General features: G+C 46.5%; 1 protein-coding gene across 1 annotated transcript; it reads right to left on the reverse strand.

Moving 5' to 3' along the window:
• Window positions 1–7,509: 7,509 nt before the first annotated feature.
• LOC113019943 (uncharacterized) lies at window positions 7,510–12,722 on the reverse strand. The gene is made up of 3 exons (XM_026163610.2): window positions 12,660–12,722; window positions 12,480–12,563; window positions 7,510–8,856 (listed from the first exon to the last, which is right to left on the reverse strand). The coding sequence occupies exons 1-3, from the start codon at window positions 12,720–12,722 to the stop codon at window positions 7,600–7,602; spliced, it is 1,404 nt and encodes a 467-aa protein (XP_026019395.1). The 3' UTR covers window positions 7,510–7,599.
• Window positions 12,723–21,417: the final 8,695 nt, after the last annotated feature.

A 21,417-nucleotide genomic window follows, 5' to 3' on the forward strand; every position in this document is an offset into this window, starting at 1 on the left:
CAGCAGGTCGCAGAGAACAGGGGTGAGAGAAGACTCCAAACCTCCCTCCACCCGCTCATTGTAGTGTTGATGCATGTGTGTTCTAAGGTGCAATTAAAACCCAGGTGGGCATGGAGCTACCTGCCAGAGAGCAGCAGGTAAGTGCATAGTCCCTCCTGCTAGCCCTCAATGTCTACGTGTATTCAAAATTGAGAGGTGGGCAACGACGCCAGGGGTGGGGTGTACACCCTGATGGTGATTTTGATTCCATGTATCGTGCCCACCCCCAAGATCCTATATGTATGTGTAATGAGAGTGTGAGTAATGTGAATGTCTAAGTTGTGGGATAAAATTGAGGCAGAGGCAGCCAGAAAGAATCACAATGTAAGATTAAATTAAACTAATTACCCTTTTTTTTTTTCTTTTTTTTTTGAAGGTAAAGGTACCTTTATCTTCAGAGTGTGGAGACTTTGTTGATGCTCCAATGTCTTCATCGTTATAACGAATCACAAATATGTACAAATACAAAGTAATTAAAACGTATCCATTAGACGGACATTTCTATATGCCTTTAACGCACAAATTTTTTTTCAAAATATTTTGTAATAATCTATGTAATGACTATTTTATGAGAGGCAAAATCTTAAGCAAAGATATGAAGTACTGTATAAAATTCCTTAATAAACATTAAGTAAACAGCAGGGTGCCTTACACTACTCCAACTTATTGTTATTGTTATTACACATTAAACGTGCCTTTAAGGGTGCTCAAGGAAACTGTATAGAGCAAAATGGTGTCAAGAGATGTATTCTAAGACACTTCTTCAGCTGCGAATCAGAGAGGAGAAATACAGTTTTACTTGCAGCAAGGGCAGTCACAGAGTGAGGGCTTAGGGACTCGCGCTCTGCCACTGCCCTGGTCTTTATTTATATACATCAGTGGGTGTTTGTTCCTTACATTGAAATGTGGATGTGTATGCGTGTGACAAAGGACAGACTTCCTCTGCCTGGTATGAAGTGAAGATAAGTGTCCAGCTGTGGGAAGAAGTCTTGTAGTGAACAACAGCCTAAGTCATCAAAAGGTCAACATGCAGTATTCTACCATATGCAAACTTATATTATTAAAAGATTATACTGACTACTAAGTACAATTTTCTATTGACATTCCCTCTTGTTTGTCACGTAATAACTTTTAAGTGAGAGATCAGTAGCTAAATCTTGTACATTTTCTGTCACATCGTCATTAATCACACAAAGTCTTCATGTTCCAACAGGTCAGAGTCATCATTATCATTTGTCACGGCTATGTATGCAGCAACAGTGGAAAATATTATGCGGTTAATCATGACTTTTAGACATGGCAGGATACATGTTACAAAGACACAAAATAAAAGTAAAAATGTTCCAACTCCAATGAGTAGTCTTTTTAGCACCAGGAGCCAGTGTAAAGCCAAGAAAACCAGTCACTTGTATCACTTAAATAGTCCTGAATTCGGGCCTGCTGGATCTCTCTCAAGGCATTCAGGGCGTCAGTCATGTTTGATGAGTGTACAATGTCTGGTATGTAAGTGCAGCAGGTGTTGTTGAAGAGGACACAAAGTCCCCCTTTCTCTGCTAGTATCATGTCCAGAGCTACTCGATGTTGCATCACTGCAATGTGTAATGCATCGATTTCCTGATTCTGCTGTTCGTTGATCTTACATGAAGCGTTCAAGGAGAGTCTTAAACGGTAGTCCAGATTTTCAATCCTCAGCATGTTTTTTTTCCATTTCTCTCCAAGGGGAACAATGAATGAAGTACTTTCTGTCCGGTAGTCCATAATTTTAATTCCTTCAGTACGTCGCTTCCCCATATCGGGTCATGTGGTTGAAGTTTAGGGAACGTTGATCTTCTTTTCCGGCATGCTATAGAAGTGGTGTTTACTGTGGTCATCCTGAAAGTGTGGTCTGACAGGAATATAGGAGCACATGTTCCTGTCCAGCCTGGGGGCAGTATGAAATATGCCCGTTTCCACATAGCCAGGCCATTCGTTGCACCCAGTACGTGCCGTTAGAAGGTCCACTCATATTCAGAGGGGCGCCCTCTCCGTGACCTGCAGTTTGGACACAGTTTGTGGTGTTTCCAAGGGGTCCGTTACCTTTTTCTTGTTGATAACACATGGAGTGGTTCTTCCCTGGGAGTTGGTCCAGGAACACTGGGAAGTGGATGGATGTATTCCGGTTTGTCACATTGAAATCGACCCAGAAGAGTTGATCACATGTTCCATTACTAAGTCCAACAGCATGTGAGATTGTATCGTTGGTGGTGGTTTGGCTGTGTTGGAATCCATTGCCAGCAAAACTAGCTGCACACTTTGCTTGAGTGTTGTTCATATATTCACCATATAGTGTGGGGTGTGTCGACGTGCTGGGAATATGAGAACAGAAATAACAGTCTGTATTTGACGATTCTGCCCTTGTCCTGTCGTGGATATAATGGTACCAGGCATTGTTCATCCACGGGTGGATGTGGTCTTGTGCCATGTCTCTTAGGTGGGAGTTATTGTGTGTCCATCTTTTCTGTCTGCTTCGTGGTTCAACGGTTTCCGGCATCAGCTGGGGTCCTGTAAGGGTGAGCGTCGTAGTCAAGGTAACCAGGAGGGTCCACCTTCCCATGACTGCGTACAGGTCCGTCACACCCTACTACTTGGTTACCCTAGAGTTGGCCAATGGCTGCAGGTTGAAGTGCAAGCAATGCTCAATCAGCACTTCCCAGTTGGAGTGGTCAGAAGCACTTGGTATGGACCCTCCTACCGTGGCGAGATCCAATCACCTGGCTTCAACCTGCAAGAAATAGGTGAAAAAGAGTCTTGCGGCAGTTTATTGTTCAAATTAACTTCTCTGTTTATCAACAATCGAGTCATCCATCCGCCAGAGTGGTTTCACGGATTGATTTATCTAGTGACCCGCTAGTAACTGGTAGTGGAAAAGGTTGCCCATGTATAATTTCAAATGGAGACAGTTTGTTAGTTTGTTGCTTCCTTATGTTATTCTCATCCACATTTTGACCAGGCCTACACATTCTGGCCATGGTCTGTCAGTTTCTTGCATTGTTTTCCTGAGCCTTTGCTTTATAGTGCCATTTGTCCTCTCCACTAATCCTGCACTCTGTGGATGGTAGGCACAATGGTGTTTCAAACTGAAATCTAGTGCTTCAGATACTTTACTGATCACGTCATTTACAAAATGGGTTCCATTATCTGATCTCATCAGAGTAGGAATTCCATATGTTGGAATGAAATGGTTGCATAGACACTTTGCAACTGAGATTGCGTCTGCTTTTTTCGCTGGGTAGATTTCTGGCCATTTTGAGAAAATCTATAATTACTAGAGCGTATTTTGAGCCCTGACACTCATTCAGTTCAATGAAGTCCATGTGAATTAATGAATTGGGTGAGGTGGTGTAGGAAAATGTCCTCTTTTTGGTCTTAAGTTATCTTGGGTATTGTGTTTTTGGCAGGTCATACATGTTCTCATATCCTTTTATAGTATAGAATTGTTGGTTTATTATAAAGATCATCTCTCCTGATGAGACATGGCTTAAACCATGGCTCACTAGAGCGGCTGTTTTGTGTAATGATTTGGGAAGAATGGGTTTTCCTGCTATTTTCATTATGTCATCAGTGTCTAGTACTGCTCCTTGTTTTAGCCATTGCTTTTGTTCTTTTGATGGTGCTGCTTTTTGTTCGTCCTGTGCTACACATTTGCAAATTGCTAAATGTCGCGGCAGTTGTACTGTTTGTAACAGTTGCTTCAGCAAATCTGCATACTGAACTGGGTTTCCAGAGGAGGTAACCATTCCTCTGTTATCCCATATTTTTGCAAAGTGGTGAACTGCTGCAAATACATACTGGCTGTCTGTGTGGATATTAATATCCTTTCTTTCATGTATTTCACATGCTCTGATTACTGCAGTCAGTTCTGCACTCTGAGCTGAATGCGTGTGTGCCAAGGCTCTTGCTTCCACTATAGTGTCTGTTGTGGTTACTGCATATTCTACACAGTTACGCCCTAGTGCATTTTTTGATGCTGAACCGTCAACAAAGATGTCAGTGAGACCTTGTGGTGTACTGTAAATGTCAGCACGTGGTTTAGTTTCCTCTTCTAATTTTTCCACGCAGCAATGTGCTTTTCCCTCCGTGGGTGTTGGCAACAATGTGCCAGGATATAAAGGTCCACATCTCACTATGTTGATGTGGGATTGCGAAAGCAGTGTGCCAACATAGGAGAGTTGTCTAGCATGTGTTAAGAAAGTGTCCTAAAACTATGTCAGCAGATTTGTTGCACTGCCTCTGAAGCTGCTGCACATGCTTGTACACAGGTGGGCATTCCTGAGGCCAGGAATGAATAGAGTTTGTTTGAATAGAAAGCTAGTGGCCTTTGTTTTTCTCCAAATGATTGTGTCAATACTGCTTTCATGTGTCTCTGTGTTCCGTCTACATTTAAGTAGAATGGTTTGCCATAATCTGGTAATGCAAGCACAACGTTAGTTTGGAGCATGATTTTTAGTTTAGTAAATGCTCCTTCTGCTTCTGGTGTCCACTGTATTTTATCTTTTAAAGCAAGATCTTTTCCATAGATTAGGTTTTGCAGTGGTTGTACCTGTGCTGCATATTCTGGAATCCACGCCCTGCAGAAGTTACATAGCCCGAGAAAACTCATCATCTGTTGCTTAGTTTGTGGCTGTGGTGCATTTTGTATGGCCACTTTTCTTTTGTCTAGTAGTTTTCTTCCTTCACCTGAGAGGGTGTGGCCTAAGTATGTTGCTTCAGGTCTCCATAATTGGAGTTTATTCAGAAACACTTTGTGGCCTTGCTCAGCCAGGTGACGTAGAACAGCCATAGTATTCTGTTTACACCCTTCCTCTGTGTGGCCAGTCACTAAAATATCATCTACGTAAAGTAGAAACTGTCCTTCTGCTGGCAGGAGGCAGGACATCATTGATTTCTTTAAAGCTTCAGCATAGAGAGTGGGGCTGTTTTGAAATCCCTGAGGTAACCTAGTATAGGTGTATCTCTGTCCCTCAAATGTGAAGCCGAACAGATATTGTGAGTTAGGATGTAAAGGCACTGAGAAAAAGGCATTTGATAAATCTATCACTGAGAACCATTGTTCTTTTGGAGTGACTTGATTCAGTATAGTGTGAGGATTTGCTACTACTGGTGGTGTCATTTCAGTAATTTCATTTATTGCTCGCAGATCATGTACCAAACGATACTTTCCAGTATTAGCTTTCTTGACTGGGAAGATTGGAGTATTGCAGGTAGCAGAATTAGTTTTTATTAGAATTCCTGCTTTTTCCATATCTTTTCATATCACTGGTTTAATCCCTTCTGTTGCTTCCTTAGATAAGGGGTATTGTGGTTTAATGGGCCTGCGGGATGAAACAGTCTGTACTGTTACTGAGTCTGCGTTTTTTATTAATCCCACATCAGTTGGTCCATTCGACCACAGTGTAGAAGGTAAACTTTTAAGTGCTGGCTCTTCTTCCAGCGAGAGAATTTGTCATTCTTGTGTGCTGTCGTGCAGATGAGCGTTGGGTGTAGTTCTTATCACCCAGCCCAGTGTATATCTCATGCACCCTGTTCTTTTACCCTGTGCCCAACCCTTTTCCTCTGTAGGTGTATATTTATCATTTTCTACCTTTTGCAGGACATAAGTGTTGCAGAGTCAGATATGGGCTTTTTAGGCTGTGCACCTGTTTATCATTGTTAAGGTTCACATAATTGAGGAAGGAGAGTACAAACAACCAGGTCCAGAAGATCCTGGTCAAACAATTGATTTTAATGAATACACGCGTGGGAAGACCACTGTACGCAGACAGGAATTAATCTTCGACTTACCGTATTTTCACGACCATAAGGCGCACTTAAAAGTCTTAGATTTTCTTCAAAAAGTGCGGCGCGCCCTATAGCGCGGTGCGCCCTATGTGTTGTAAGGAGGACGTAGTAGAGAACACCATGAGAACGTTAAAGGGTGAAGTGCAGGACATCGTTGTTTTAACAACCCTGAAAATGGCAAAGAGACACGCTTACGAAGCACAGTTTAAACTGAAGGCCATCAGCTACGCGGAGGAACATGGAAATCGAGCAGCGGCGAGAGAATTTAAGATTAACGAATCGATGGTTCGCAAATGGAGGAAGCTGGAAAACAAGCTCCGGCAGGTCAAGAAAACACAGCTGAGTTTCCGCGGACATAAGGCGAGGTGGCCCGAGTTGGAGGAAAGACTCGAGCGGTGGATCATCGAGCAAAGAACGAGCGGGAGAAGCGTTTCGACGGTCACTATTCGGCTAAAAGCAGTTTCACTAGCTGAAGAGATGAACATTGAACATTTCCAAGGAGGTCCGTCTTGGTGCTTTCGTTTTATGAAACGGTGCCATTTTTCCATCCGGACCAGGACTACGGTAGCGCAGCAACTTCCAGCGGATTATAAGGAAAAGCTGGCCATCTTCCGCTCCTACTGCAGCAAACACATCGGCCGAACACAGGTACCGAATTCAGGTCTGCGTGCCGCGCTGAAATGGTAGCGCTGTGTAGGACGACTGCTGTGTTCCTTCGGATTACCCCCCACCCCCCTATCCACCCCTGTGGCTAGTCACGTGCTCTAATGTTGTGATGTGGACATTAATGTGCTCTCTGTGCAGAGGAGTTTTTTTTTTTTGTTTCCTGTTCTCATGCTGTCCTCCCATAGGTGCCCAGCGTGAGAAGAGGTCTCTTTTTTTCCTCTTGTACTTTTTCCCCATTGTTGTGTAATTTTTCAGTGTTTTCTCTGCAACGCTGCCGATCTCCGACTGTATTCCCATGTGAGGTCTTTGTTGTGTGTGTAAGTCGGGGGGGTCCTATTCCTCTGCGGGGCAACCTGCATATGGCCAATAAAGCATTCATTCAATTCAATTCAATTCAATTTATTACTGTTAAAACAAAGTATAATGTGAATCTATAATATATTTGAAAATTGATAATAAATACCATTGACTCGATTAAATCATGCTCTCATGTTGTTGTTATTGTTCTCACTAGTACATATCTGTCACAATCCTGGGTCTTTTGACCCAGTGTTTTGAGTTTTAGTTTATGTTTAAGCCCTTCAGGTTTTCTAAGTTCATTTTTTTATCATGCCTAGGCTGTTCTAGTTCTTTATTAGATTCCACTTGTATCTTCCACCCATGTCAAGTCTCCCTTCCCCTTCATGTGTTTCATGTCTGTGTCTTACATTGTCAAGTTCTGGTTGTCTTTTTTTTTTTTTTTTTTTTTTTTTTTTGAGTCTGAAATGTAAAGCATATTTGTTTTCCCAACAAAAACAACACAAAACCGCATTTCTGGCTAACAACAACACAAACAGCAGAAGTTTTGGCAGTTTGCTGGTCTGCAGCAAGTGTTTGTAAATACAAACACTATGTTTGTATAGTGTTTGGGGGTTTTAAAAGGGACCACAGGTTTTAAAAAAATCCATTCAGTATTCAATCTTCAAGACAAATGCTGCACGCTGCATTCATACTGTTTAATTTAAAAGATAAACATACATAAGATAAAATGTTAAATGGAATAAAAACGTTAAATGGAATAAAAACAACACGATGCCTTCATCGAGCGTAATCGGGCTCTTTTTGGGGTCTATCGACCTCGTCTTGGCCAGACGTTTTCGCCCCCGTGTACGTGGTCTCCTTGTGCCACTTCTCTTGCCCTACAGTCTCTGGTAAATGGCTTGGTTTATTAGTAGTTTCTCCTTTCCCCTCTCCCATAATATCGCTTTCCATGCTCCGCTTTGTGTCCGTACTTGGAATTTCTTTGACATGAACGTTTACGCTAAGATCCGTTGGCTGCTCGGGGGCCGGGCTGGGTGTGTCGTCAAACGTAGCCTCCAGCAGGTCAGAGTCTGAGGGGGATGAAGGACTGATGACGCTGGTCTCTGCTGAATCTAGTGAAAAGCCATTTGTGGGGAGGCATGGTTGGTGGTCCCCTTTAACCTGAGACTGAGCTTGAGTCACATCTATGGGTGATGCTGCATCTTTCTCTGGCTGCAGAGATGTAAGTCTTCCCAGGAGTGCCGCTGGAGCTGTCTTTCCTGGGAGTGTGCTTGGAGGTGCGGCTGTGCCGTCGTGCACTGCATTCAGCTGAGGAGCCGGCAGAGTCTCTTCTGACGGGCTTATAAAGCCGTTCAACTCGCCCGTGCTGTTGTGGCGACCCTCTGTCCTAGACGTGGTAGGAGCGGAAATGGTGGCCATGTCGACGGCTTCTTCGCCTACAGACTTCGCACTTGATCCATGTGGGCAGGTATCCCTACGCATTTCACTAGAAGGGAGGCTTTCCGAAGCGCACCTTGGCCGGGTCTTTCTGAGGCTGAAACCTTTTCTGATGTCCGCCAGGAGGTTTTCTATGATGCAGCCGTCGTTCTGCGGCACAAAACCTTTGATTATTTTCCCATTCTCTCCTTTCTGTCTCTTGGAGTCTTCCTCTGCCAGCTGCTTCTTTCTCTTCTTAGCCTTGGCCGCCTGTTCTGTCCGAGTTTTGTTTTCCTTCAGCGCCTTGATGAAGAGTCCTCGGAAAGTCCTGATGGTACCGAAGAGTTCCTCCAGTGACAGCTGATTGGCATCTTCACATAAATAGACAGCCAGTTCACCCTTTTTCGTCTCAATCGTGGCGAATCTCTCGTTTAATTCTCCGAACAACTCCAGATTTGCCTCGAGAACTTTTGCATATTGCTCCTTCACCTCCGCAGCAGAGTTGGAGACTTTCTTGGCTGTCTCATTCAGCCGTTTGAGTAACGCACTGGCTTCTGACTGAACAGAGTCCAGGTTAATTCTGAGGAGCAAGGGTGACAAGCGCCAAGTGTTAGAAATCTTTTTTTTTTTTTTTTTTTTTTTTGGCTGTCCCGTTTGGCTCTTTTGCCATCAGAATTTCAGAATTGTTGTCTAAAGGCAAAGAAAGATGCCCAACGGATTTACTTTACCAAATTGACCATCCCAGCCTTGCCGTAATGGTCCATTTGATTCACCTTTTATTGTTTATTTTATTTTCACTTACTGAATACGGGACAGACTTGACTGGGGGAAAGAAGGGGAGAAAGAAAGAGGGAAAGAGAAACAGCTGAGAAGAGGGACGGGGGAGAAGGGCAAAAAACAAAAACCAACAGAATGAGCAGAAAAAAAAAGAAATAAAAAATGCATATATCAATCACCTGGATCACCTGCTGAGAAAGAAAAAAGAAAACAAGCAGAAGAGAACAAGAGTAATAGAATAAACAGCATCACAATGATATATGGGAATATGACAGTAAATACTAAATGTTAAACATTATTGTGCAGCACGTAAGATCGACAGAACAGTGTGCTTTGAGGTAGGAGCCAAAAAGGGTGTAGTTTGTGGGTGTGATCACCCGTGTGTACACCTGTGAGCATGGACGCGCTTGTTTTTTTTTTAAAGGTTCCTTCATGTAATGATCTGCTAGAGGGTGTGGGGGGGCCACAGCCCCGTCCTCCAGGGCATGAAGCAGGTATGGAGGAGATCAAAACTCCAGACATCCAAGTTCTGGTTGTCATGTCTGCGTCTCATTATGTTTCCTATTTTATTTTGAAGAGATCTTGTGCTTTTATATTATGGATTATGTTTTGAGTCCTTTGAAATCTAGGGAAACAAGAAACAGTACAACAGTAATGGTTATCATAGGTTTAGTTCTTTGGCTTTGTAATATGGCTTCCCTGTGTTCAATGTTGTGTCTACTGGGACCTTTTTGTACCATGTTTCTGGTCCCTATGTTCTGTCTTCTCAGTTGCTGTTAAGTTTGCATGTCTAGAGTTCAGTCAGTGTGTTTCCTGTTTTACTTTGAAGGTCCATGTCTCATGTGAGTGTTTTTAGTTTTGCTTCCCTTGTCTCGTCCAGCCTAATTACTCCCAGCTGTGCTCTCCTTCTGTTTCTCATTCCCTCGTTGTCCCTCTGTGTATTTAAGCCCTGTGTTTCTCTTTGTCAGTGTCGTAGTCTCCCTCATGGCTGTGTGTCAGTTTATCCATGCCCCAGTTTAGTTTTGTTATATTTTTGTGCCATTCTGCAATAAAGCAGCTTTTTGAGTTTTATTCCTGCGTGGTGAGTTTTGCGTTTGGGTCCTTCTCTTGCCTGCACACAGCCGAAACATGACAATATCAGTATCCACGTCGCACGCATGCATAATCGCTGCATACAGCAACTGTATGTTGTTGACAAAACGACACACCATAGCATCATTACAAATTAAATCAGTACCATACATGTTAAGAAAATGCACGTTGACCGCATGTGATGGAGAAGTCGTTCTGCACTTGTTTTCCTGAATATAAAATAGTGGAACAGTTTTTTAGAAGAAACATCTTTATCGCTGGTGGAAAACTGTCTAGCGAGTTTCGAAAACTGTCAGGGCCCTGAGCCGTTATGAATTATATTATTATTGTATGTATATTTGGTGTTGCTGTCCCTCTTCTCCCTGTTTGTGTGTATATGTGTTTCTGCAAGCACCGGTGTTGTGCCAGAAAGTGATTGCCGTCCGCGGGAGCGCGTGCAGCTGCTTAAAGCTGCAGCGCCCGGATTTCTTGCGTTGCCAGCTATGTTGCCAGCTACTTCCGTGCAACTGATATAACGTGGGGGGGGAAAAAATCCCCAAACACATTTATGCCTTTGTTATTAGGCAAAGGTATGCATTTATGGAATTTGAACGTTTGTAACTGAATTATGACGTTTATCAGAAGTTTGCTTTCATTGTGTAGCGCTGTCACGAATGACTACACGCATCATGATGGAATAATTAATGCCTACAGGTTTAGTATGTCTACTCTCGTTGTTCATATTTGTTATAAGTAGGGATGGGTACCGGTATCCGGTTCTGACATAAACGGTAGTAACCAGACCGAAAAGCAGCGCACATTTTGGTGCTTTATTTCGGTGCTTTTTTTTTTCCTGAGCTGTGATACACGTTAGATTCTAGCCAATCATTTCACGTTTCTGAGGATAGTAGGCGGGCCCAGGTACGTACGTACTTTTAGAGCAGAGCTACAGATTAAAAATGCCCAAGGCGAAGCAGTCAAAAGTCTGGCTGTACTTCACAGCAAAAGATGCAAACTCAGCAGCCTGCAACAAGTGTTTTAAGGTGATACTGTGCAAAGGAGGTAACACCTCAAATCTGATGAAACACCTGGCGACGCATAGTTTCTTTTAAAAGCCGAGAAATGCACCGTATTTGATAGCTTGCTGTGAGACCTCACACCGGGCACATCTACTGCGGGTGTGGTGCCTGTTATGCAACATCCCCCAAAAACACGAAGAGGAGAGTCCTGGCCCGTAGCCCTGTGATACCATATATGCCCATAGCTGCAGAAAAGGCTAACATTGTTATCTTTTTACCAAAAAACAGATGAATATGAGGGGTTTTTGGACCAATTTTTGTGTTTTCCATTCTTTAAGCACCGGTTTGAGCACCGTTTAAGCACCGGCACGTTTCAAAAGTACCGGTTTGGCACCGGTATCGGATAAAACCTAAACGATACCCATCTCTAGTAATAAGACTGTCAAATTGTAGTTAAAACAATAAAGACCTATTGTGCCAGTATCACCATGACTCTTTCTTGTTTGTTCAGAATAACGACTGAGAACATGGCATTTTAGCGCTACCAAAAAGTGATTGTGGCCTATAACTTGTCACTGAAACTGTCACGGTCCTGGGTCAGTGACCCAGTGTTTTGAGTTTCTTGTGCCTCTGAGTTTTCTGTATTATGTTCTTAGTTCTCTTTGTTGTCCCTGCTTATTCTTTAGTGTAGTGTCTTAGTTTGGTTTTCTTGTATTCTGTTTAGTTCTCTGAGTATTTAGTAGCTGCCCTCTGTGTTTCTTAGTTGCTCTGTCTCCCCTAGTCTAGTTTGCATCTGTGCTAATTCCTGTTTTACTTTGAAGGTCTGTGTCTCATGTGAGTGTATCCTACTTTGCTCCCTTGTCTCGTCAGTTCTGATTTCTCCCAGCTGTGCTCTCCTTCTGTGTCTCATTCCCCTCGTTACTTCCCATTGTATTTAAACCCTGTGTTTCTTTGAGTCAGTGTCGCGTCGTCCCTCATGCTGTGTGGATCTCCCTGTGTGTGTTAGTTCATTGTTTCCCAGTTTAGCTTAGTTTACTTTGTATGCTCGTTTTTCTGTGACAAGCAAATAAAGCTGTGGTTTTGAGTTCATCCCCTGAGTCTGAGTCCTGCACTTTGAGTCCTCATCTCCTGCCTGCCACACAGCGTTTCATGACAGAACGACGCAACCAGACATGGACTCAGCAGGCTCCGCCCGGGAAATTGATTTGGCCCGCATCCAAGGTCTGGTAGAGTGGATTTCCCACACTGATGATGTTCGGGCCGTAACCGTGGGAATCAAAGCCATTGAAGCCATCCTCAAGAGGAACCCCCACTTTGGTCAACTCAGAGGATTTATGGACTCGATACATATGATACGCGAGGCCCGGGAGGTACCGCAAGCCCGAGAGTTAGCCATTCTCGCCCGCTCCCGGTATTCAGTGCCGAAACCACCACCACTGCAGCATCAGGTGGAGCTCTCTGCAACGCAGCAGTGGCCATTAAAGCGGAAGGGGGTTTCCACGCCACTGCCGCGGAATTCTTCACCCTCCACATCTAGCTCTGACCACCGCTCACCTGCCTCTTTCCTCGCAGCGATGTGGTCAGAGGAGGAGGAGTCAGATTCACCCTCTCTGCCATTACCGGCAACCACCACTACCTCCGCTCCCATTTCCAGGGGGAAGCGGCGGTGTTCCAGATCAACTGGCGTTTAGATCAACTGGCGTTGGTCGAACAGATGTGTGGCAGTCTTGCGTTTCAGTAGCTCCTACCGACAAACCAGCAAAAAAACGCCAAATGTGTCATCTGTGACACTTGTGAGGTTATCTCAAACACACTCCGTCAGTCTTGATGCTGTTGAACAACAAAATGTTTAAAAATGTGGCGAGTTTACCTGGTGATATCCTCATGCGCGACGCGATCGCGAAAACAGCAAACAAGTAACACCACGCCGTTGTTGTTCACAGGACAGCAAGAGTAAACGATCGGGAGACCCTTGTCGTCGTTATCGTTCCACTCGCACGGTTTATTTCACCGAATTCAGCGTTTTTGCTCCACAACTAAAGCGAGCAGTTTACTTTGTGCACTAACATGGAGTCGAGTCAACCAGCGCCACCTCTGGCCAAGTGCCACAGCCTACAGCCAGATCAACTGGTGACACACATCTGCAGCACGTTTGAATTCGTGTCATGCACATTTGTACCTTTCAATTGTGTGTTTGTGCGTCATGCAAATAAACCATTGAAATGAATGAAATGATATCATGTATTTATTATCAGCCTACATTTGTACAAAATGCCAAATGACATACACATAGTCATAAGAATCACCATCCTGATATCAACACTTTTGCCCATAAGAAAAATGTCGTGAACAAATATATGACACACCAATATTTCACCAGTGTTGTAACTCACATGTCGCCAGCATAGTCTGCCTGTGTCTCCCCTCTGCAAACGAACATTTCAGAGTTGGATGTGATATACAGTCTGCATAAGTGTGGTCAATCTCATAACGATCCGTAAGGGGATGGCAGCTACGCTGAATGCACAGCAGTCACACAGTGATCAGCAATAAACAGTCCCCAAAACTTGCATATAATCCCCAATGTGGAGCCCATCTACTGACTACCACATAGCAGCTGGACCAGTCCCCAATGCAGGTCAGTCCACTGCTGCCACCTGTGGCCAAGTACCATAGCCTACCACTAGATTAACTTGTGACACACATCTGCACCTGCTGCTATGATCACATTGAGTAAAGGCTGAGTGGCTGCACTCACACGTGGTGCATCTAAATCTACCCACAAATATGTTGAAACATGCAATGCCAGCAATGTGGATTGTCAACACTACAAACAATCAGTAAGCAAAGACTACATGGGTCAATTCCTTCTGTGTTCATTCAACACCCGCTACATTTGTAGTCGCCTACTGCAGAGGGGAAGTCGACACACACTGTGTGGTACCACTTCCCACAGAAGGTGCATTCAATCTGCAAGGAAAAGTAGATTGTCAGTGTCATTCAGCTGGAGTCAGGCTCTTGAGTAAAGCAACTAAACATGTTACAGTGTACAGATACTGCATATTTCTGTGCAACAGTCTCATCTGTGCATCACTTGCTGTTTCCATGCGTCCTGTAGGTGCTCTAGTGTCTTTGAAGTGCAGAGGCATGCAGGTCACCTGAACTAGAATTCCACTGTTGGTACATCAAAGTGACATGTCACCCAGTGATGTTGAAGTAACCCAGTCAAGGTGCGTCCATCTTAGGTATTGATTCTGTCATCTTACCCAGTCATCGGTTTCTGCACCTGAGCTTGCCTCACCACAGGCACGACATAGCTGGGAAATGTCATCTATAAATACATATGTCACAATGTGGATACACACATAACTGTCACAAATGGAGGTCCAAATGCCGTTTCCCGGGTATACCTGAGTTTTGGAGCAGAGAGAGCGCTAGCTCCAGTCTGAGCCTGGCAACCCCCTCCTCGTCAACAGGGAAAGATATATTGGTCCCCGACAGTATTTGTTCTGCAAGCTGAACATTGTCTACTCATCAGAATCTGTCCATTTAGGTACAATACACAATGAGCATTGTACTAACCTTGCATACAAAGACGCCACAGGATGTTAGGTCCTGCTGTTTTGGATGGGCAACAGTTGAGCATGTCCATTTGCCGATGGCTGGACATTTCCGTCTAACCAGAGCTCTTTCAAATGTTAAAAAAAAGAAAAAACAGATGAGTACAAAAAACAAGAAAAGGAACAGGTACTGAATGTCATCCAGTGCAGCAGCCTTATGTGATCCACATGTACAAGTTAGAAATCTGACTGCTGTGGTTAACATTAGCCTGTTGTGCGTACCTTGTCACATCCCTGCACCTATCGAGTTGTGCTTGTGTTGCCCCAAATGGGTCAACAAAGACAGCCCGCATTTCTTTCAGATACATTATCTTGAAAAACAAATGGAGATCATGTTAAACCTAGTAGGTTCACGTCAAATTCTGATGGTTGTGTGGCGTCTTACAATGAGTGTCCAGTGTCTGTTGTCACAGACTGCCCCAGCTGCCACGTCATAATTCAGCAGATCCAGCTACAAAGTGAAGATCGTGGCATTACATCATGAATAGTCGTAAATGAGGATGGTTACATGTCAAAGCCAACTCACCTTCCTGAAACCTTTCATGGACCCCTGCCAAACTGATGTCATGAAATAGGAGTCCATAATCAATACAGCGTGTTGGCTCCCCACCAGTGTCAAATATGCATTTATGATCTAGGGGCACACACGGTACATTGTCATTCCCGTCCAATGAGGTGACCACTCATGTGGAAAACATCTACATACCTCACTTTCCAACTCTTTCCCAGGGGCCAAATCTGCAATGTTCTCCGCAAATAGCTTGTAAGGCCCAATTCTGGACCACAGCACCTTTCACCAGCCCAGATTCTGGTTATTACTGTGAAGACAACATTGTCAGGAACTTGTCAGACATATCATTTGTACATTGTCTGCTTACTCACCATTTTCGGGGTCACAGCGAGACTGCACCAGTGCTGGCCCCTGGCAGGGTGGCGGTGACAGTAGGGGTGCTGATGGCCCCTGGCAGGGTGGCGGTGACAGTGGGGGTGCTGATGGCCCCTGGCAGGGTGGCGGTGACAGTGGGGGTGCTGATGGCCCCTGGCAGGGTGGCGGTGACAGGTTCTTCAGCTTTGCTGGGACCCTCTCCTCAGGCTGGAAGTAGTGCGTCAGTTGGTCAACGTTGACCTTCACAGTCCGCTTGCCCTTCCCTGACACCAAGTCAGCACTTTTGCCTTCCAGCTTCACAATCCTCAAGGGTCCCAGCATATCAGCATCCAGTTTGCCACCTTTTCTCTGTTCCTGCCTCACATTTTTGCGCAAAACCATGTCTCCCACCTGGAAGCCATCCTCCTCTCCCCTTTCTGCCTTCCCCCTGCGGATCTTGTCTTGGGTGGTTTTGACATTTTTGGTTACGTCAGCGTAAACCACCTCCTGGGATTTTAGGCCCTCACACACGTCTTCATTCGAAATGAGTTTAGTGACCATGCCTTCTGTAACCTGCCAAAATACAATGACTGAGTAACTGGATTAGGATTGAGACATCTTCTCTCTTGTACATTACACCATTTTACCTTGTATGCCTTTGGGATCTCCGATGGATACCTTGCCTCTCTGCCGAACATGAGGTAATATGGGCTGTATTTTGTTGTCAGCTGCTTTTATGTCCTCAGTCCAAACATGGTTGACTGCAGGAATTTGTCCCAGTTCTTGGGCTCGTCACTCACCAGTTTATTGAGGGATCTGAAATGTCAATGCATGAATACAATATACTAAATAGCCATCGTTGTGACATAGTTACAGCACAATATATAAATGACAGTATTGTACCTCTGGATTGTGCCATTTAATCTCTCCACCAAGCCATTGGTTTGGGGATGGTATGGTGAGCAGAGGCTTCTTCGGATGCCCAGGGTTTTACACAGGCCATAGTTGACCTTGAAAAGGTGATCACATTGGTCATCCAAGCTGACATTACATATGTGCTTGAGCTACTAATACCCCACCTTGTTGCAGAACTCTGAGCCCTGGTCTGTTAGCAGTCTTTTAGGTGCACTAAATTTGTAGAAAAAATCCAGAATACAACTGGTGACCTCATCTGCAGTTTTGTTTTGCAGTGGGTAGGCCTCTGCCCATTTGGTGAAATAGTCAACCATCACACAAATGTACTGATTACCACCATCCGTTAAGGTCAGTTTACCCACAAGATCCATTCCAACGAGCTCAAAGGGCTCTGTGACCTGTGAGGGGGGTAAAGAAGAACATGTCACATTTGATGTATTTGGACAGTAACAAATATGCTGTCTGTGTTACTGTACCTCGATTGGAATGTATCCTTTCTTTTCCTTAATATTGGCCCGCTTACACTGGCATTGTGGGCACTGAGCAACCTATTGCCAAATTAAGTAACATTGCATGTTAATGATCAGCAAAGTGCCTTGGAGCTGTAGGTTATATGGGTTAGTTAGGAGCAACAGGGTACGAACACAAGACATACGAACAACAGAGAAACAAACAAATGTAAAAAAAAACAAAGGGGGGTTCTTGGGTTTCCACAATGCGTTTGAGGCTCATTCATACAGAATGTGCTCACCCATTTTTTAATGTCACCCTCCATGCCAGGCCAGTAATAGCGTACCATGATGGCGCAGCGGGTCTTCTCCCATCCACAGTGTCCACCAAAGTGGCTGGAATGAAATTCCTCAAAAATGTCATTTGCCTCTTTGGCAGTGCAGACCACTTTTGCCAGGTTCTCCGTTCTGTTCTTCTTCTGCCTGCATACATAGTACAGGTCTCCATCTCCATTGGGCATGTGGGGCGAGACAAGAACAAACAGACAAGAGGGAATGTTCACATTAACGCACAATACTACACTCTGATGGTTTACATGACATTATCCATTGTACTCACCATTTATCCTGAAGGTCTCAGCTCTTCTTTTGATTGTATATCTTTCCCTGCTGGTTGATCCTTCAGGATAGCGATCGTGGAGCTTGAACTCCAGAAGCTCCCTCACAATTCTGGGATCCATTTCCCTCACCTACACCTGTCCACCTATCTACCTACTCCACTGTACCACAAACACACAGACTAACAGACACACCACACAAACCAACTAGCACACCTCAGTCACTCACTTTCAGGAGTCCACTCTCTCACAAGCTCTTCCCAACCACACTGGCTATAGTTGCCTTCTAATCACTATCTAACTGCTGTCTAACACTATCTAACTGCACATCCACACATGTGCAATAACACTAAGTGCAATAATCTTTTCTGGCATCGTTGTATTTTTACTCAGTTGTATATAGCATTCGTATTCTATTTTTATCTTATTGTATATTTTTATTCTATTTTATTCTACTGTATATAGTATATTTGTCACGGTCCGGGGCAGCGGCCGTGTGGAGAGTGGAAGGAGGACTCAAAGCGCAGCACTTATTCAGGTGTGAGGGTGATTTATTGATAATAACAAACATAAAGAGGAGATGGCAAAACAGAACTACGGATGAACTAAACTGGGTGAAACTACACAAAGGAGTGGCAAACCTGAACACGAAGGGAGAACAGCAGGGAGAGCACGCAGAGGATTTCACAGGGTAGATGCAGAGTACGCAGGGTAACACAGAGGATGAACACAGGTAGGAACACAGACGACGCGACGAGGAGCAGAGGAAATCACACGGTATAAATACACAAAGAGACACTGGGAAATCACACACAGATGGGGGAAACAGCTGGACCTGATTAACCTGACGAGACAGGGGAACACTAACACCAGGGACCAACAGAGGGAGCACAAACCCAGAACCCAGTGTCTAAAATCCCAAACACAAACCATCCCAAAACAGCCATGAATAATAATGAAAGTAATAACAATAAGTACATAAACATAAAGTCACTGAGTCATGGTCGCAGGACCATGACAGTACCCCCCCCTCAAGGGCTGGCCCCCGACAGCCACAGAAACACACCACCAGATCCGGGCGGGCGGCAGGGGGCCCAGGACGGAGGGACCGGACCACGACCACGGACGGAGGCCCCAGAGTCCCAAAACAAAGATGAACAAAAAACTCACAGGGGAGCAGAGTCCAAAGCACAGTTCAGGAGGCCGTCCACGAAGAAGGCAGCGGCGGCGCGTAAAGAGTTCAGGAGGCCGGCCGTGCGGAAGGCAACAGCGGCGCGTAAAGAGTTCAGGAGGCCGGCCGTGCGGAAGGCAGCGGCGGCCACACAGGCGATGGCGGTCCGGGGGCCGGCCGTGCGGAAGGCAACGGCGGCCACTCAGGCGATGGCGGTCCCGAAGGAGACGACGGAGTAGTTCAGGGGGCCGACCGCGCGGAAGGCAGCGGCGGCCCTCCAGTCCCAGGGGTGCTGGCCATGGCCTGGTGGGCACAGGACCAGTCGAGGCAGGACCAGACGGGGATGCAGAGGCCGGACCAGACGGGGATGCAGAGGCCGGACCAGACGGGGATGCAGAGGCCGGACCAGACGAGGCTGAAGCAGAAGCGGAGGCCGGACCAGGCAAAGCAGCTGATGAGGATGCTGAAGCCGGACCAGGCAAAGCAGCTGATGAGGAAGCTGAAGCCGGACCAGGCAAAGCAGCTGATAAGGAAGCTGAAGAGGAGGCCACTGCAGGTGATGCGGAGGCTGGACCAGACGATGCTGAAGATGAAGCCGGACCAGACGATGCTGAAGATGAAGCCGGGCCAGGCGAGGATGAAACCGGGCCAGGCGATGAAGAAGCTGCAGCTGAAGCTGGGCCAGGCGAAGCTGACGCTGTAGCTGAAGCTGGGCCAGGTGAGGATGAAGCTGGACCAGAATCAGGCGAGGATGAAGCCGGGCCAGGCGTGGATGAAGCTGTAGCTGAAGCTGGGCCAGGTGAGGATGAAGCTGGACCAGAATCAGGCGAGGATGAAGCCGGGCCAGGCGTGGATGAAGCTGTAGCTGAAGCTGGGCTAGGCGAAGCAGACGCTGAAGCTGGGCCAGGTGAGGATGAAGCTGGACCAGAACCAGGCGAGGCTGAAGCTTCAGGCTGAGGCGTGGCAGTAGCAGGTGGTAGCGCTGCAGGTGATGGTACTGCAGGAGGCGGCGCTGCAGCCACAGGTGGAGAAGCAGCCACAGGTGGCCGGACGGGATCCTCGGGCCCCCCAGCCGACGTGGCAGCAGGTGTGGCATGAGGCTGGACGAGCTCCTCGGGCCCCCCAGCCGAAGAAGCAGGAGGCCGGACGGGCTCCTCGGGCCCCCCAGCCGACGTGGCAGTCAGTGTGGCATGAGGCTGGACGAGCTCCTCGGGCCCCCCAGCAGGCGAAGCAGGAGGCTGGACGGGCTCCTCGGGCCCCCCAGCAGGCGAAGCGGGAGACTGGACGGGCTCCTCGGGCCCCCCAGCGAAAACAGCCGCAGAACCAGTGGGCACCGGGGCCCCCGGCACACATGAAACAAAGCCAGTAGGCACGTGGGCCTCTGGCACACATGAAACAAAACCAGCAGGCACGTGGGCCTCTGGCACACATGAAACAAAACCAGTAGGCACGTGGGCCTCTGGCACATGTGAAACAAAACCAGTAGGCACGTGGGCCTCTGGCACACATACGGAGGGCTGCAGCTGCGCAGAGCACTGACCCTGCTCAGGCAGTGACAGCCCGGTGCAGTTCACAGCTGGCATCTTGGCCACCAGGGGTCCAGAGTAAGCTAAGGGTAGCAACCCCGCCTCTGGGGAAGCCCCGGAGTGAGTAACAGTCACTAATGTTGCCAGCTGTTGAGGAACAGGTCCGTAATGTAACAGTTTGTCTCCCTACTCAGAAACGGCGGTGGAAAAACAGTGTGAAAATTGTGGCTTAAGGGAGGCTAATGGTTGAGCTACAGACTGGGAAGCTTGTGGCTGGACACAGAACTGAGCCGGAGAATGGTGATAGAGTCCTGGCTCAGAAGGAGCGGCAGAGAAACAGTCTCTCGGTTTCACAGAGGGTCTGTACACGCCCACTTGCGAAGGGTCCGTTACCACGAAGGTGGGTAAGCGATCCGAACAGTCTCCCATCCCGCTCTGGATAGCCCCAGAAAACAGAGTCTCGGAATCTGGGGAAGCCAGAACATGTCGCTCGCTCACCGCCTCGGACTGCTCGGAAGTAAAAGCAGACGGGGGGTGAAGACCGAGGTCCAGAAGGAGGAACTCCCGCTCCCACGAACAAAGCGAGCCCAGAAGCCATGGGAGACCGGTCACCAGACGCTGTAGCCGCCTCTCTACAGCGCGCTGGGACGTGCCACCCGGGCTTTCCAGCCACAGGTCGATCAGCTCCTGTGTGGCATCGATGAGATTTTCCCGTAGTTCCCTGGATGGATTAAGCGCTGCTGGGTCCATGTTGTGGTCGCGTCGTACTGTCACGGTCCGGGGCAGCGGCCATGTGGAGAGTGGAAGGAGGACTCAAAGCGCAGCACTTATTCAGGTGTGAGGGTGATTTATTGATAATAACAAACATAAAGAGGAGATGGCAAAACAGAACTACGGATGAACTAAACTGGGTGAAACTACACAAAGGAGTGGCAAACCTGAACACGAAGGGAGAACAGCAGGGAGAGCACGCAGAGGATTTCACAGGGTAGATGCAGAGTACGCAGGGTAACACAGAGGATGAACACAGGTAGGAACACAGACGACGCGACGAGGAGCAGAGGAAATCACACGGTATAAATACACAAAGAGACACTGGGAAATCACACACAGATGGGGGAAACAGCTGGACCTGATTAACCTGACGAG

The sequence above is a fragment of the Astatotilapia calliptera genome, chromosome 4 (assembly GCF_964374335.1).
Source record: "Astatotilapia calliptera chromosome 4, fAstCal68.1, whole genome shotgun sequence".
Lineage (NCBI taxonomy): Eukaryota > Metazoa > Chordata > Actinopteri > Cichliformes > Cichlidae > Astatotilapia > Astatotilapia calliptera.

Bases quoted from the DNA above. Each gene is read 5' to 3' on its own strand.
- LOC113019943 (XM_026163610.2), bottom strand. From the start codon at position 12,722: ATGGCAGAGAGGGTGAATCTGACTCCTCCTCCTCTGACCACATCGCTG. The intron at 12,564-12,659 runs GTGAGCGGTGGT...GCTGCGTTGCAG, and splicing joins CGCTGCGAGGAAAGAGGCAG to AGAGCTCCACCTGATGCTGC. The intron at 8,857-12,479 runs GTACCTCCCGGG...AAAAAAAAAAAG, and splicing joins GGCTAACTCTCGGGCTTGCG to ATTTCTAACACTTGGCGCTT.